Here is a 15,092-nt window from a genome sequence, read left to right as displayed (position 1 = left end):
AAGAGTTCTGTCCAGGTCTTGACTTTTGACTGACAGCAGAGTGACATCAAACTTTCAAATCTTCATTGCATAACAATTCTCACCTTGGCCCAGGCAGAATTCTAATTGGTTCTAATTAGATTCTTCATCAATTCTAATTGGTTCTAATTAGATTCTTCATAATTTGGAGGAATTATCCTTATCTTCTATAATCTGGTCTGTGAAAAGGGTCACAAATGTCTCTCCCTTCACAGTAACTTGGGTTCCTCTTGTAAATGCATTTCCTTACAGATAACAGGTAGTTTGCTGAGGAATGCGACATAACCAGTTCACTTAGGCCAGTCACTTAGGCCAGGCACGGCTGCAGATAAATTGCTTTTTGGCAAAGAAAGCATGTCGGGGTCAGCAGAGTGGGCTCATTTTATAGTACTCTCTTAAACTCGTGTTCCCACCATCCTCATTTGTTTGTCCCCTAAGGCTGTGTACCACTGGGCTGACACATTCCTTATGTACTAGCCTACTTCATCAAACATCATTTTGGGAAAATACTATCTTACGTCCTCATAGCTGGGAAAGGCACGGAGTATAACCCTCAAGCACAGCTCACTCCAGTCTCCTGACACTTGCCCACCCTTCACCTGCAGTCAGACATTTCTTAGCGCAAACCCACCGTCTCCAGGTCACCTTGACTACCAGGCCAAGGACCCCGTGGGAACTCACATCCCCTGCCGCCCTCGTTCCTCTCGCGCCCACGGAGGTATGCCCAGAGAGAAGACTTGCTTGGCAGAAACGTAAACGAAGAGATGAGGGGCGTGAATAGGAGTGGACAAATAACAGCAGGAAGAGAAGTTAGTTTCCTTACGTCTTGATTTTGGCAATAACGGAGGAGTTAGAAAGGCCTTTAACATTTTTTCTGACAGGCATTTTCCAAAGGCAACCCCAGAGCGCGCGGAGATAAAGAACAGCGAAAGGTCCTTCTTCCGGCACCATGCGACTGCGCTCTGGCAGCCGAGACGGCGGGAGGCTAGGGTTGAGGGAAGCCTGGAACCGGAAGTGAAGAGAGATTCCCTTCCTCGTCGCTGTTGCTGCCGCCATACGCGCTCGCCCTGCTCTGGTAAGCTTTGGCCTTTGCTACCATCCGCCTCCATCTGCGCTTCTCCCTGGTCATCCTATCACATGGATTCCAGATACCCCTTCCACAAGCGATGATCTGGTCACTGGGGCCTGGTTGGGTAGTTATTTTCTTTGTTTCTATTCTTTTCGAGAGCGCCGAGCTCCTAGGGGGAGGCAGGGAAACAAGGGGGGCACAATCCAAGATGGTGGCCCAGGCGCCATTGTGCCCCTTTTGCTCCCAGCTCTTCCAGTGGGTCCCTCGCTTCCCGAGGCCCCAGCGACGTCGAGAGGCGGCGCTAGGCTTATTCTGGTCCCGGGCATTGGCGGAGGGCGGGGCTCTTCTCACCCCTCTTCTGGGTCTTTGGGCCCCCTGTGGGATGAGGAGTAGGAGCAGGTTTATGGACCCAGTTGGATTTTTCTCACCTCGATTTACCCACTTTAATTTGGAGGCTTTCCAAATGTTTATTGGTAGTGTCATTGTGTTTCTTAGAAATGTGTCTTGTGGAGGTAGCATCTCAAGAGTGATGTGAGACCACTTGGTGAACATTCTGTTAAAGCTTGTTATATTTCTATCATTAATATATTTTTGGTTATGTCTTTTGGTGTGTGTGTATATATATTATATATATATATATATATATATATATATTGCGGTACTGGTCTTGCTCTACCCTTGAGCTACACCCAAGCCCATTTTTATTTTTTGTTTCTGAGCCGTTTCACTTAGGCCTGCTCCTCGGTGTTAATGACATAGGTTTGTTAAGCAACTGAAGGAGGGTACTTAGGCGCGAGATACTGGAGAGGTGTAGGAGGTGATTGGCAGCCACATGATGTTTTCATTTCGAGAAGTGAGCGCTTTGCGCAGTGCTGACCTTAATCTATCACCCTTGACTGATGGCTGCTGTTAGGAATGGACACCATGAGATTATAAGGAAACTTATTTAGTCATAGTCACCTTTTCATGATCTGTTTTTTTTTTTTTTTTTCATTGTTATTTACAATTACAAATGTATGCATTGGTCTTCCCCTGTCAAACTAACTAGTTCTGCTACTGTGAGCTCAATCTTTTTGGGAACAATATTCCCTGAGACCACTTTTTTCATTATATTTGTCTTTTATTTTTATGTTTTATATTTGTTCCTTAACAGATAAAGGGTTCACAGTTCAGGGAAAGTAGAAAGTGTGGCAGTGGGAAAGAGGTGGTGAAAGTCTGCTAGTGACTGATAAGTTTTCTGTCTGTTTTCCCCACTCAGCTCTTCTATCAGAAACTAGTACCTTTTCTTTTGCCCTTTATCAAGCCCCTCTCTTTCCCCTTGTTTTCACCTGTTCTGGGAGAACTCATCGAGAGACCCCTCCCCTTCTCCCCCTGCCGGCTCAATTATGGCAGAGAATGATGTGGACAATGAGCTCTTGGACTATGAAGATGATGAGGTGGAAACTGCAGCTGGGGGAGATGGAGCTGAGGCTCCTGCCAAGAAGGATGTCAAGGGCTCCTATGTCTCCATCCATAGCTCTGGCTTTCGGGACTTCCTGCTCAAGCCAGAGTTACTCCGGGCTATTGTTGACTGTGGCTTTGAGCATCCATCAGAAGGTAAATTTTCTGTTGGTCATAGAGTATACATTAGGCTCTTTAGGGATACAAAGAAAAGGATTATTCATTAGGCTTTTTGGGGATACAAGGAAAGGATGTGCTTATGATTCCTCAGGTGGTAATGATTTATGTTTGGACTAGACCAGGAAATAAGTACCAAAAAAGATCTTAACATTAGAAGAGGCTGTGTAGGCTTTTCTTTCATGATAGCATGAAAGTGTTAGTGATCCAAAAACAATTTAGAAGCTTACTTTTTATTTTTGTGTCTGGTTTTTCTTGTTTGCTTGTTTTTTAACTTTGTTATTTTGACCATTAATTTTAAATTTCCAGGGGCTGGGGTTGTGACTCAATAGTAGCCTGCTCGCCTAGCATTCGTGAGGCACTGGGTTCAACTCTCAGCACCACATACAAATAAATAAAATAAAGGTCCATCAACAACTAAAAAATATTTTTAAAAAATTCTCAAAAAAGTTTTTTTTTTTAGACTTCCAGAAAGGGTCTGTTTAGACCTTCCACTTTTGGGTCAGGCCAACTCTGGTCTTTAGAAATTTTATGATTGGTCAGGTAATAAGTCCATTTTGTTTAAGATTGTAGGGTTATGAGACCCAAAGTATGGTAACTTAAGTAGGAGAAATGGTCTGTGGCAGGTATTTAAATATCGTGGATTGTTACAGTTTAAGAAAAATACAGACAGAGCCAGAAACACTGAAGGTGAGCTGTTGGTAGATTTAAGAGAGTTGTTAGCATCACTGGGGTGGCCTGAACCTGGAGGAGGTGAGATCTGGAAGGAACTAGGAGGATTTCATTTTGGGATATAATGTGATTGAGGGAGCAGAGAGAGGTTGAAAGGGTTTGAAAGTTGGCAAGAATCAGGTAAATACTTTGGGAATTGAGTGGGAAGAAATGAATTTGGAATGGTTGTGGAGTTACTTGGGATTGCATTCTAAATTTTTCTTTCTTTTTTTCTTCTAGTCCAGCATGAATGTATCCCTCAGGCCATTCTGGGAATGGATGTCCTGTGCCAGGCCAAATCAGGCATGGGAAAGACAGCAGTGTTTGTGTTGGCCACACTGCAACAGCTGGAGCCAGTTACTGGACAGGTATACTTAGGGAGAGTGTTGGGGAAAGCATTTTGGTTAGGGATATGTGGGAAATGTTTCTGGCCCAGTTTCAGATTTACATCTCTTGTTTAGATGACCTCTTATCATCCTTGACAACTAGGTGGAGTGTTCTGCAGTAAGCATGAGCTTAACGATTTAAATCTTAGAAATTGAAGTCATTTATAAATGTCACATGTGCTTTTGTGACAATCTCTTTGTCTGAGGGGATAACAGAGGTATGTATGTACTTAATTTTATCTATCTCTATTTATTTCTCTCTCAAGGTGTCCGTGCTGGTGATGTGTCACACTAGGGAGTTGGCTTTTCAGATCAGCAAGGAATATGAGCGCTTTTCTAAATACATGCCCAATGTCAAGGTAAGCCAGAGTAAAGAAACATGAGAAAATGAGGGTATGGGGAGTTATAGGCACCTGAAACTTGTAGATCAACAGTTTCTGTTCCACAGATGTTAAACACCTATACAAGAACTTCAGCAAACACATAACTGATAGTAAATTTCTGCAGACTTAGGGTGTATTAGATATATTACTAAAATATGGAACTCTTGGATTTACATTACATTTTCAGAGATGCTTGTTATTAATTTTGAAGAGGCTTTAGTTTGCTTTGGTGTAATACAGGGTAAATACACTGTAGCATGAGAACTCATGATTGGGTTGACGGATAATGCTTACCATGGACTACTTCATACTTCTTTACACTGAATTTGAATCATTTTAGTGTGTTTGGTAAGTTTTGAGAATTTTGGGGTGTGTGGCAAGAGGAAGCTCTAAAAGCAAAAGAAAGCTGCAATATATTGTGTGAATTTTGAGAATTCTTTAAAATGGCAGAAAATTGAAAGATGAGGGGGCTGCAACAGAGTTGATTTGTTTTCCATTATATGTCATTAATATTTATGTTGTGGTTCCAATATCAATAGCTTCAGCATCCTTTGGGAACTTGGTGGAAATACAGGGTATATGGGTTCTGTGCCAGACCTACTGTGTATGGAAATAATGTTCTAACATGATCCTTATGTGATGGGAGGTTGAGAGACACTGATGTAGATAACACTGTTCTTCTAGGTTAGAGTGAAAAACTACTTTTGTTCAAATCGTTACCCATTTATTATTTCACATTTTAAAGAAACTAGGAATGTTGAATCATAGCCTAAAACTGCAAATAATTTCTTAAAAACTGAAATAGTATCACCAGTGCATGATAAAAATGTTTAAGTAGTTTAGGTTTTATAATGAGAAAATTTGTGCTCTCCCATCTGTAATCCTGTTTCACGGAAGGTAATCACAACCATTAAAAAAAAAAAATCCTCATGGTTCTGTGTAATCAAGTATTAGGCACTATTAATTAGTCAATTCTAGGCTTTCAGACTTCTTTTCATGAAACATTATTTGTCTTGTTTATACTACTTTTCCTCTGGGTATTTTGAAAGCTATGTTAATTCTTTAAATACAGTCTGAAGGCCCTGTATATGTAGTATAGTATATATTTATGTTAGGAATATCTCTCCTATTATGTTGCCAGAATGAATAGGTTTATATTCTGTCCTTTTACTAAGCAGTCTAATCTGTAGGTGGAGTCTGAAAGTTACACACCAGAAAACTGTTTAGGTTGATAGAACTATTTACTATTGAGTTCCGTAGTGAGTGAGAGTCACCTCTGTAGGCCTAGCTCATCATCACCCTTAAAACACTTGGTGTCACCCTTAAAACACTTGGTGTCAGAATCAGATATGATGCATTCTTGTAGTCCCAGCTACTTGGAGGGTGAAACAGGAAAAAATCACATGAGCCTCAGAGTTTGAGGTCAGCTTGGACAATTAGGCACAACCCTGTGTTAAAAGGGTGAAAAAAAAAAGAATTGTCATTATTTAACTCTTACTTTACTTATTTCTGTTCAGAATTGTTACAGTGAGGGCTGAGGTCTTATAGCTCAGTGATAGAGTGTTAAATTGTTACAGCTCAGTGGCAGAGTGCTTGCCTAGCATGCTTGAGGGCTTGATCCTTAGCAATATCTCCTTTCCTGATGATTAAAATGACTTGTTGAAGAAGCTTGGACAGTTCTACAGAATGTCCCATTCTGGATTTGCCTGGTTACTCTCATATCATGTTTAGCCATTTGTTTGCTCCCAGTATTTCCTTTTTTTTTTTTTTTTAAGTTATTCATAGACATTTATTTATACGCAGTGCTGAGAATTGAACCCAGTACCTCATACATGCCAGGCAAGTGCACTACCACTGAACCACAGCCCCAGCCCTCCTCCCAGTATTTCTTATAAAAATAAAAATTTATAGTTGAAAGTTCAACTGATTGATTTGAGCAAGAACATTGCCAAACATTTTTGGCAAGAGTCCTTTATGGGCAATGCTGTACCTCTGATTTTTCCACAAACCTGGTTGATCTTGCATTAGTGATTTTAGATTTACACCAGGGAAGAAACAGATTTATCATAGAGTTAGGGTTATGACAATTTGAGTCCCCTCCCCTCCTTCAGTGCTGAGGATTGAACTAAGGGCCTCTCACATTCTAGGCAAGCACACTATCTCAGCTATATCCCTGGTCCATGGCTTTTTCATTTTGATTTCTTGTTCTTTTCCCCCTCGAAACTAGAAAGCAGTTTCTGTGTTACTTGCCTGATGGTTTAAAGTTTAAACATGGAGTAATAGATTTAGCTCAAATTGGTAATTGTGTAGGGTTTGTGTGCTGGTCCAGTTGGGAAAGCTTGGTGTTCCATGTGCTTTTTGTGGAACTTGATACTGGTGATTTCTTGCTGTCCTTATTCTTAACATGAAGTCTGGTCTTAGAGTCATATGAGGGTATATGGTTAAGCCCTTATGCCCTGTTTTTCCTATATTTAGGACACCTATAAAAATGCGTAATTTAAGTTTTTATTGATGCTCTTTGTATAGGATGATGGGACATAATGGGCTAAGGCAGAAAAACTGCTAGCCCTGACTGCCTCCATTAACCATGTAACTTAGGGCAAGTCACTTTTGTTTCTTAGCCTCAATGTTTGATCACTAAAGTTGGTTTTAGTACTGAAATGTCCTGCCAGTTTAGATTTAGCTGAAAGCATGGAAACTCTGGGGAGGATGGACTCTTTCCTTCTTTGTGAGACTATTTTATTCTGACTTGCAGGTTGCAGTTTTTTTTGGTGGTCTGTCTATCAAGAAGGATGAAGAGGTGCTGAAGAAGAACTGCCCGCATATCGTCGTGGGGACTCCTGGCCGCATCCTAGCCCTGGCTCGAAATAAGAGCCTCAACCTCAAACATATTAAACACTTTATCTTGGATGAATGTGATAAGATGCTTGACCAGCTCGGTGAGTGGTAGTGCTGGGATGGGGTCACGTGGTCTGGGGAGTTGCTCTTTGGAGCCAAATGATGTTTATTTGATACTGGAGCACTTTGGTGCAAGGACGACTCTTAATCTATCACCCATGACTGATGGCTGAGTTCCCTGGACTATTTTTGTTATTTTATTTTTTTGTGCTGGGATTAAACCTAGGGTCTCATGCATGCTAAGCACATGCTGTACCTCTGAGCTATAGCCTTAGCCCTTTGGTATTCTCTATAATAGATGTTCTTTGAGAGTAGGGGACTATGATAATTTTAGATAAAAGTCACCACCACCACCCTTTTCTTTATAGATTCCTATACTGAGTGTCATGGGAGAGATGTTAAACTGAAGGAGGAGACAGTCCACCCTCTGGCATCCCCAGCACAGCATATGTGATCAGAATTTATAGCTGAATAGGTTTCTAGACTTAAGTTCTAGGATTAATGTGGTGAGTGTTTGTGGGAGTTTGTGTGGTGTGGTATTCTAGTGTGCTAAGTGGGGTTAATAAAAGAAAAAATTTCTGTAAGACCAAATTTTGAAGAATGGGAGAATGGGAATGGATGTAGACCCAGACAAGTCATTCTAAATGATCTTTGACTATTCAAGGTGGTGAGCTATAAGATAGATGTAGAGATGTTATATTTGCTTGACAGTGTAGGAAAGTGTGATTCAGAGGAGGCATGGAATGGACTGACATTTAGAATGTAATAAGTGCTCAGTACTTGTAGACTGCTAGAACTTGGAACTTGGGTAAAGAGGAATTGGGACAAGGGCCTATAAAGCATATTTATATGTCCTTGTGAGCCTTTGTAGCGGGCTTTGTGTCTGTTGTATTGTCTTGAACTTTAGGGCTTCATCATATTTCTTGCTTGGTTAGAGCAGCTGGAACCTGATCCCAAGTCTTTATTCTGTAGTCATTGTGTTTTCCATTGTTATTACTATTTGATTTTAGAGTTGTTGGAGAAAGTAGAGAGACCTGAAGTCATCTTTCCCTGAAATGATTCCTTATCCATTTCCAGTAGTCACCTCACTGGGAAGTCTGTTTCTGATCATTATCACAGATGTCTATTATCTTTAATCTCTCATTCTTGTAGACATGCGTCGGGATGTCCAGGAAATTTTTCGCATGACCCCCCATGAGAAGCAGGTCATGATGTTCAGTGCTACCTTGGGCAAAGAGATCCGTCCAGTCTGCCGCAAGTTCATGCAAGATGTAAATACCCTTCTACCTTCTCTCCCTCCACTCCCCGCCCACTGCCTCCTCCCCTTCCTCGCCCTCTTCCTCCAGACTCCCTTGTCCTTCAAGTGCCAAGAAGGGGGCTTTTGCCCGTCTGGGAGCAACAACTCCTTGAAGAGACACACAGAGGCAGAGACAGCTAGTGTTAGGGTCTGCGCGGGTGCCAGGGAAACTCCGGAAGACTTGGTCGGGTTAACGTGAGAGCGGGTAGAGTTCGACATTTTTTTTAATCCCAGCATTTTTGAACCTCTTCTCCCTTTTGGGGGAGGGCAGGATTTTCTGCCCTACCACCCATTCATCCATCATCTCCTACATACCCCTTACAGCCACGCACCCCAAGGTGACATCAAGCATACAGCTGGAGTTTCTGTGCTCATCAAAACTCATAACTCCCGGTGGTAGGAGAGTAAGAGAGGGACAGACAGATTGTAGGGCATGTCCAGAAGAAGAGCAAACAACACAAATGAATCTGCCCCCTCCCCACCTCCAGGGGTGGGGGCCTCTGGCACCTCAGTCCCCAGTCCCCTACTCCTTCCCACCCATACCTCCTTGCACCCATCGGAACCTCGGTCGATGTGAGCCGGCAGCAGAGAAGCACCATGGCACGACGAGGGAATGCGGACGGCACCGAGCTGTGGATGGCGGCAGCGGAGGCCGCGGGGAAACCTGACCAGGAAGCTGAGGACCAAACCAGCCTCTTTTTCCGTTCCCGGTTTTTTTCCTGAACCTAACACGTGCTGTGCCCCATTCTCCCCCATATGTGTTGGGGGTGGGGTCTCCTGAATGGGTGGTGGATTTTTTTTCCTTTAAAGAATTATTTTTCAATATTCAGAGGAGAGGGATATGGGAAAGGTAAAGTGGAGATTTCCACTTGATGTAATCAGATGGGTGTTAGGGTTGGGGCTTGGGGGAGCCCATTGTTTGAGCAGTGGAGTATGTTCTTCTCCTCCCTGCAGTGCTCCTTCCCTTGAAATAACTTTCTCTTTAGTTGCACTTGGGGTTAGAATTAGATTTGAAGGCGGCCTTGGAATTTCTCTTTGAAAAGCATGATTTGCTAGCCTGCCTTCTGGGATTCGGCTTCTGGATTAGTTTTTTCCCCCCAAACACACACACATCCTTGCCCATCTTGATCTCTGGATGTATACATTAATTAGGTCCCCCAAGATGGTAGGGAGAGTGTTAGGAAAGTCTGGCTATAGAGTTGTCTTGTGTCAGCTTCTTATGTCTTTTTTTATGCTGCTTTCCCCCCCTTCAAGGGTTGTGTGTGTGTGTGTGTTAAAAAAAAAAAAACAAACATTTTTTTTTTTTCAATTTTAAAGATGAATGCTATCTGCTGCTGTTTTTTATTTTTTAGCACCCTTTACTAGTGCTGTCCATGTAAACCAAACTGTAGATGGTTTGACTATTAGAGACCAGTCTCATCTAAAACTATTCCATATAATATACTCATCTTGAGTAATTTTTGGTTCTTAAATGGACTTTTTGACTAGATCCATTATAGCCATTCTGATCTTAAAGACATCCACTTTCTAATGTGTATAAGATTCTCTTAGTTGAGAGACAATGAAAATGGAGCATTCCTTGTTATCTCCCCCATGTTCTTAATAACCAGCTCTGATGGAATTACTCTGACCTTGAGTCACTGTTCCCCATCATTTCTAAGGTATTTGAATCATATCATCTCTTTGAATGTCACCTATTTTCTTTCTTTCACCACCTCCATTTGAGGTAATGGTGTCTTGCCATTGGATGGTTTCACTGCTCCATTACTTTGCAAAGTTCCTTTTTCCCCTGATAGTTTTCAATTGGGCTATCTTAAAAATCAACTGATAGGAAGGAAGGAAATTAGATCTAGTGTGAAAAAGACCACAGTAAAATTGGGTATTTTTAGTGGTGGGGTGGGGTTTTCAATCTTTTCTCTTCTCCCCATCCCCCCATGGGGTGTTTTGGAGATCAACTTCCTCCACCCCCCCAGGTTTAACCCCCCCACTCTGCCCTCCTCCCGTTCCCCACCCCCTTCCTCCCCCTCAGCCAATGGAGATCTTCGTGGATGATGAGACGAAGTTGACGCTGCACGGGTTGCAGCAGTACTACGTGAAACTGAAGGACAACGAGAAGAACCGGAAACTCTTTGACCTTCTGGATGTCCTTGAGTTCAACCAGGTCAGTGTTCAAGGTCCAGTAGAGTGATGAGCATTGGATACATAACAAGTTATAGCAGAAACTTGTGACCAAGGTGTGTTGAGGGAGCCACATATGAGGAGAGAATGGTGGAGACATTCTCATAAATGGGAATATAAATGTTTTTTGGGGACTGAGCATGAGCAAGGCGTTCTGTGACTGTGGGATAATGAAGATGTCAAGTAAAATAAACCCCCAAAAGTAGATTTTTTTTTTTGGTAGCGGGGATTGAGCTTGGGCAATCCACCAGTGAGCCAAATGCCCAGCCCTATTTTTTTTGTATTCTTTTTAGAAATAGGGTCTCACTGAGTTGCTTAGCGCCTTGCTGTTGCTGAGGCTGGCTTTGAACTCATGATCCTCTTGTCTTAGCCTATGAGCTGCTGGGATTACAGGCCTGCACCATCGTGCTCAGCTCCCAAAGTAAAATTTTTGAAGGGTTTTAGGAAGTTTGTAAAAATCTTGAGCTATTCTAGGCATTTAGGGTTGGTTTATTTCTTGTACTCCTTGTTGAGGAAAAGCAACCCATCAGTTTACCTGGTGTGTGATGTCTTTGCTCTAGAGACTGCTAGAATTAGGGTAAGCCCCTTAGTCTTTTGGTAAGTAGGAATATTAGTTGTGGTCTTCCTAGAACTTTGTTGTAACTTTTAGCATTTATCTATGAGATGGCCTTATCTTTGTCTCATAACATGTCTGCCAGTTTGGATGATTATTCTCTACACCACCTCAGAGGTCAGCCTACCTAGAAATCATCAGAACTTGGAGAGAAAGGCTAAATTGTATTTAGAACAGAAAAGGAAATATGTGATAGGGTATAATAGGGACTGAGAGGAATTCCTTTAGATGAGTAAGATTATTAAAAACTCTGCCACATGTGTAATTTCTTTTAAATACTATGTACCCCCTCACTCTCATGCACCACCCCTCCCATACAGGTGGTGATCTTTGTGAAGTCTGTGCAGCGGTGCATCGCCCTGGCCCAGCTCCTAGTGGAGCAGAACTTTCCAGCCATTGCCATCCACCGTGGGATGCCTCAGGAGGAGAGGTGAGTTGGAGCTGGAGAACAACTTTGTGACCTTGGGGGAAAAGTGAACCATTGAGAGAAGGGGACCTCAACATTTTCCTAATTTCCTTTCTCACAAAGGCTTTCTCGGTATCAGCAGTTTAAAGATTTTCAACGACGGATTCTTGTGGCCACCAACCTATTTGGCCGAGGCATGGACATTGAGCGGGTGAACATTGCCTTTAACTATGACATGCCTGAGGATTCTGACACCTATCTACATCGGGTAAGTACCACATCCAGGATACCCCACTCTTCCATACGCTTATTTTATGTATCTTTTTCTTTAAGATTTTTTTTTTTTTTTTTTTTTGAGGGGATGGAACCGTACCAAGGATTGACCACAGGGGCACTTAACCACTGAGCCACATCCTAGCCCTTTTTTTCACTTTGAGACAGGGTCTCACTAAGTTGCTGAGGTTGGCCCCTAACTTGGCTATCGTTCTGCCTCGGCCTGTACAGGCGTGTACAACTGTGCCCAGCCTTTTTTGTACATCTTCCATCTTTAGGGTCTTCCAGTTTTACTTTTTTTCTTCTTCCAGGTGGCCAGAGCAGGTCGCTTTGGCACCAAGGGCTTGGCTATCACATTTGTGTCAGATGAGAATGACGCCAAGATTCTTAATGATGTGCAGGACCGCTTTGAGGTCAACATCAGTGAGCTGCCTGATGAGATAGACATCTCCTCCTACAGTGAGTATGGAGCTCAGGAAACTGGCTCCCCCAGCTCTTAGATTTTCCTTGTTCTTATTGTGTATGTCTTGAATCCCTTATGTAGGTAGTGGTCACCTGATGCCTTATTGGTGGCCCTTTGATGACCTCTTGTCCCTTGATCTTTGATACTGATTGGGGTGTTTTATTTACTATTTTTGTGGGGTCTTTTTTTCTTTCTTCAAAGGATTTCTTTCCGTACTCCTGAGTCTGTCCTCTCAATCTACATGGTACACAAACATCTTCATGTATGTACCTGTGTGTTTCTGTGTTGGTTTCCCCTTTGTGTGCCTTATTTTAACTGCCTTGTTTTGTCTTCAGTTGAACAGACGCGGTAGAGGATTCACCCATTCTGGAATGTGACGGTCTATCTCTTCAGGAGAGGACACCAGGTGTGGGGGTGAAGGAGACACTACTGCCACCTGCCCCGACAGCCCCCACCCCTCCCCAAGGCTTCCTTCTTTTGCATCACCACCACTCCTAAACCCCATTCCTGATTTATCAGAATTTTTTTTAACAAAACTAAAAATGAAACACAAATGTGTCTGTGGTATCTGTAAGTGCTCCATCCTTTATTGCTTATGGTAAAGTTATTTAGGGCTTAATCCAGGGTAAATTTCTCAGTTCTGAGTACCCTGCTGTAGAGTGGGGTCAAAGTGAGAATAAGCCTGCATAGGCCATGGCTCCTCAACTACTTTCCAATTTTTTGGACCCTTATAGAGTTGTCTTCATTTTTTGGTGGGCTGGCATGTTTCTGAAAGGGCCCATTGCAGGGTGCTGGGCAGTATTTCTGGTTTTGGAGGGTTATGCGGGCACTTGTGGGAAGCTTAGGCATTTCCTCTCTTGGTGTCTGTCTCTTCATCTGTTCTTTCAGCTTCTGGATCTTGAGCACTAGGGCCTGGGCTTCCCAGGCTCCCCCCGTCCCTTCCAGCAGGGCCTGGTACAGCTCCAGCTGCTGCTCCAGCAACTCTTCAGCTTGAGTCAGCTCAGCTTTGTGGTGGGGCCAAGGTTCCTGGATGAAGCAGGAATTGGGGGAGGTAGCAGCATCAGCCAGGATTGGGGGCTGAGGCACTGGGAAGCTGTGTTGCAGAGTGTGGCTGGAATTCAAGAATTCTGTCTTTTTTTTTTTTTTTTTTTTAAATACCCTATTAGTTTAAGGTCATCTCTGAAGCTCAGGTAGCTTCCTCTATCAAAGACATGCTGGGGGGTAAGGGGATTAGGTAGATATCACTGGCTCAGGGGCTGCCTTAAAAAGGTTTATGGACAGAGGACTAACTGTCCCTCCTCCCTAGGAAATAATTAACTGTTAGATGAAGGGGAAATTCCTGTTCAAGGAGAGAGGGAACCCTGAGATCTAGGTTAGTGTGGGGGTGGGAAGGAGTTGAGAGTTAAAATTAGGCAAGGAGCTGCAGGGTTTGATGGGTACAGCATAAACTGGACATTTTTTTTTCTATTCCTTACCCCAATACAAATCATTTTATTTTAATACAAATCATTTTATTTTTTTAGTTTGACATAAGACCTTCATTTTGTTTATTTTTATGTGGTGCTAAGGATTGAGCCCAGCACCTTGCACATGCCAGGCAAGTGCTCTACCGCTTAGCCACAACCCCCAGCCCCCCATACAAATCTTGACACACTCCTCCCACCTTTGCCACTTACCCTGGCAGGTGACCTCATCTTCCCACCACCTGAGGAGCTGGTCTGTTCTTCCATGCTTTTTTTGGGATTCTGGAAATAACATCCTTGGGGGCCCAGGAGGGCAATAGGAGGCGAAGGCGACAGTACTGAGTGATCCAGGCCAGAGGGAGGACCATGGCTAGTGAGGCAGGGAGCTGTCTTGAGCTGCCCAACAGCCACCAGGAACTGGCTGTCTTCCAGGCCTTGGCCTCACTTGAGTGCCTGTCCTGCCCAGGGACCCGCCCCTGCCTGACCCCGTTTGCCTCCACCTTCCTATCCTGGCTGAACAGTCTAGGAACAAGAGTCCTGGTATGAACATGTTCCTGTCAGTTTAGACAGAATTTGGTTTAGAATGCCTAGCCTACGATGTTTTGAGTTTGTTTCTGCTAGCACTGTCTTCTAATTTCTCCCTCAGTGCTGTAATAGGAATTACATCACTGGTTTTTAGATGAGAAAACTAACCAGGATTGTTTACTTTTCTCTAATTTTGTTGGCCCAGAATGACCTTTTTTCCTGTCCTGTTTTGCAGTATGTGTTGTAGGGGTTGCCTTTAGTTAGATCAGGCTCCTTTGTATCCCCTGTTGCTTATGACAGTGTGACACTAGTACAGGTGTCAAGCTTTGTTGAGCTAGTGAAGTCTCCCTTGGCACCTATACATAAACCTGTCCACACAGTGTGAACCTGTGTACAGATGGTAGGTGTCCTGCAGTGTGTTCTAAAGTGTCTCTTGTGGCTGGAGACCCCAGACACATTCCTGTGGGCAGTGGTGGCTCAGGGGGATCTATATTTTGATCATGTGGGAAATGGAAGGTCCTCAGAAGGCAGGATTGCTAGAGAGTAGACAGTTGCTAACCAACTCACTATTTGGAAACAGGGAAGATGGCTGAGGGGTCCAAAAGCCAGACAGGGAGAGTTTTCTGGAGGTCCTTGCTGCTCAAGCTTGGGCTGAAATGCATTTAGATGAGGCGGAACACCTCAGTTTGTCAGCTGACTTGTTTCCTAGTGTAAAAAGAGGCAAAACTGTAAAAGGGAGAATGGTTTTCTCTGTTTCTTAGTGACAAGGTTCTCATATTTGAATTCGCAATG

At 43.2% G+C, this 15,092-nt stretch overlaps 2 protein-coding genes and 2 non-coding genes across 8 annotated transcripts; 3 read left to right on the top strand and 1 right to left on the bottom strand.

The window, feature by feature from the left end:
- Nucleotides 1-936: 936 nt before the first annotated feature.
- Ddx39b (DExD-box helicase 39B) lies at nucleotides 937-12,879 on the top strand. 5 transcript variants are annotated; one of them, XR_001503712.2, is made up of 11 exons: nucleotides 937-1,093; nucleotides 2,346-2,683; nucleotides 3,656-3,783; nucleotides 4,068-4,160; nucleotides 6,940-7,123; nucleotides 8,235-8,353; nucleotides 10,409-10,540; nucleotides 11,491-11,600; nucleotides 11,719-11,844; nucleotides 12,161-12,308; nucleotides 12,648-12,879. XR_001503712.2 is itself a non-coding variant. In XM_015487409.2 (11 exons), the coding sequence occupies exons 2-11, from the start codon at nucleotides 2,473-2,475 to the stop codon at nucleotides 12,662-12,664; spliced, it is 1,287 nt and encodes a 428-aa protein (XP_015342895.1). In that variant the 5' UTR covers nucleotides 938-1,093; nucleotides 2,346-2,472; the 3' UTR covers nucleotides 12,665-12,879. The 5 variants fall into 5 exon arrangements, 3 of the variants coding, with proteins under 3 accessions (XP_015342895.1, XP_015342896.1, XP_048660952.1); XR_007348374.1 differs by having other exon boundaries at nucleotides 11,716-11,844; XM_015487409.2 differs by having other exon boundaries at nucleotides 938-1,093; nucleotides 11,700-11,844.
- Nucleotides 1,915-1,992, top strand: LOC125617554. Its single transcript, XR_007348592.1, has one exon. It is a non-coding gene; the product is annotated as a small nucleolar RNA SNORD83 (small nucleolar RNA).
- LOC125617556 lies at nucleotides 7,177-7,253 on the top strand. Its single transcript, XR_007348594.1, has one exon. It is a non-coding gene; the product is annotated as a small nucleolar RNA SNORD83 (small nucleolar RNA).
- A 2-nt stretch (nucleotides 12,880-12,881) lies between the features above and the next one.
- On the bottom strand, nucleotides 12,882-14,143 carry Mccd1 (mitochondrial coiled-coil domain 1). Its single transcript, XM_015487416.2, is given in 3 exon segments — nucleotides 12,882-13,338; nucleotides 13,989-14,080; nucleotides 14,083-14,143. Coding segments are annotated over 3 exon segments (474 nt in total). The 3' UTR covers nucleotides 12,882-13,017.
- Nucleotides 14,144-15,092: the final 949 nt, after the last annotated feature.

This window comes from Marmota marmota, unplaced genomic scaffold, assembly GCF_001458135.2.
Source record: "Marmota marmota marmota unplaced genomic scaffold, marMar, whole genome shotgun sequence".
NCBI lineage: Eukaryota > Metazoa > Chordata > Mammalia > Rodentia > Sciuridae > Marmota > Marmota marmota.
This window is presented reverse-complemented; position numbering and strand designations above follow the sequence as displayed.

Coding starts and splice junctions, on each gene's coding strand:
- Ddx39b (XM_015487409.2), top strand. CDS start 2,473: ATGGCAGAGAATGATGTGGACAATGAGCTCTTGGACTATGAAGATGAT. Junction 2,684..3,655: donor CTTTGAGCATCCATCAGAAG/GTAAATTTTCTG, acceptor TTTTTCTTCTAG/TCCAGCATGAATGTATCCCT. Junction 10,541..11,490: donor ATGTCCTTGAGTTCAACCAG/GTCAGTGTTCAA, acceptor CCTCCCATACAG/GTGGTGATCTTTGTGAAGTC.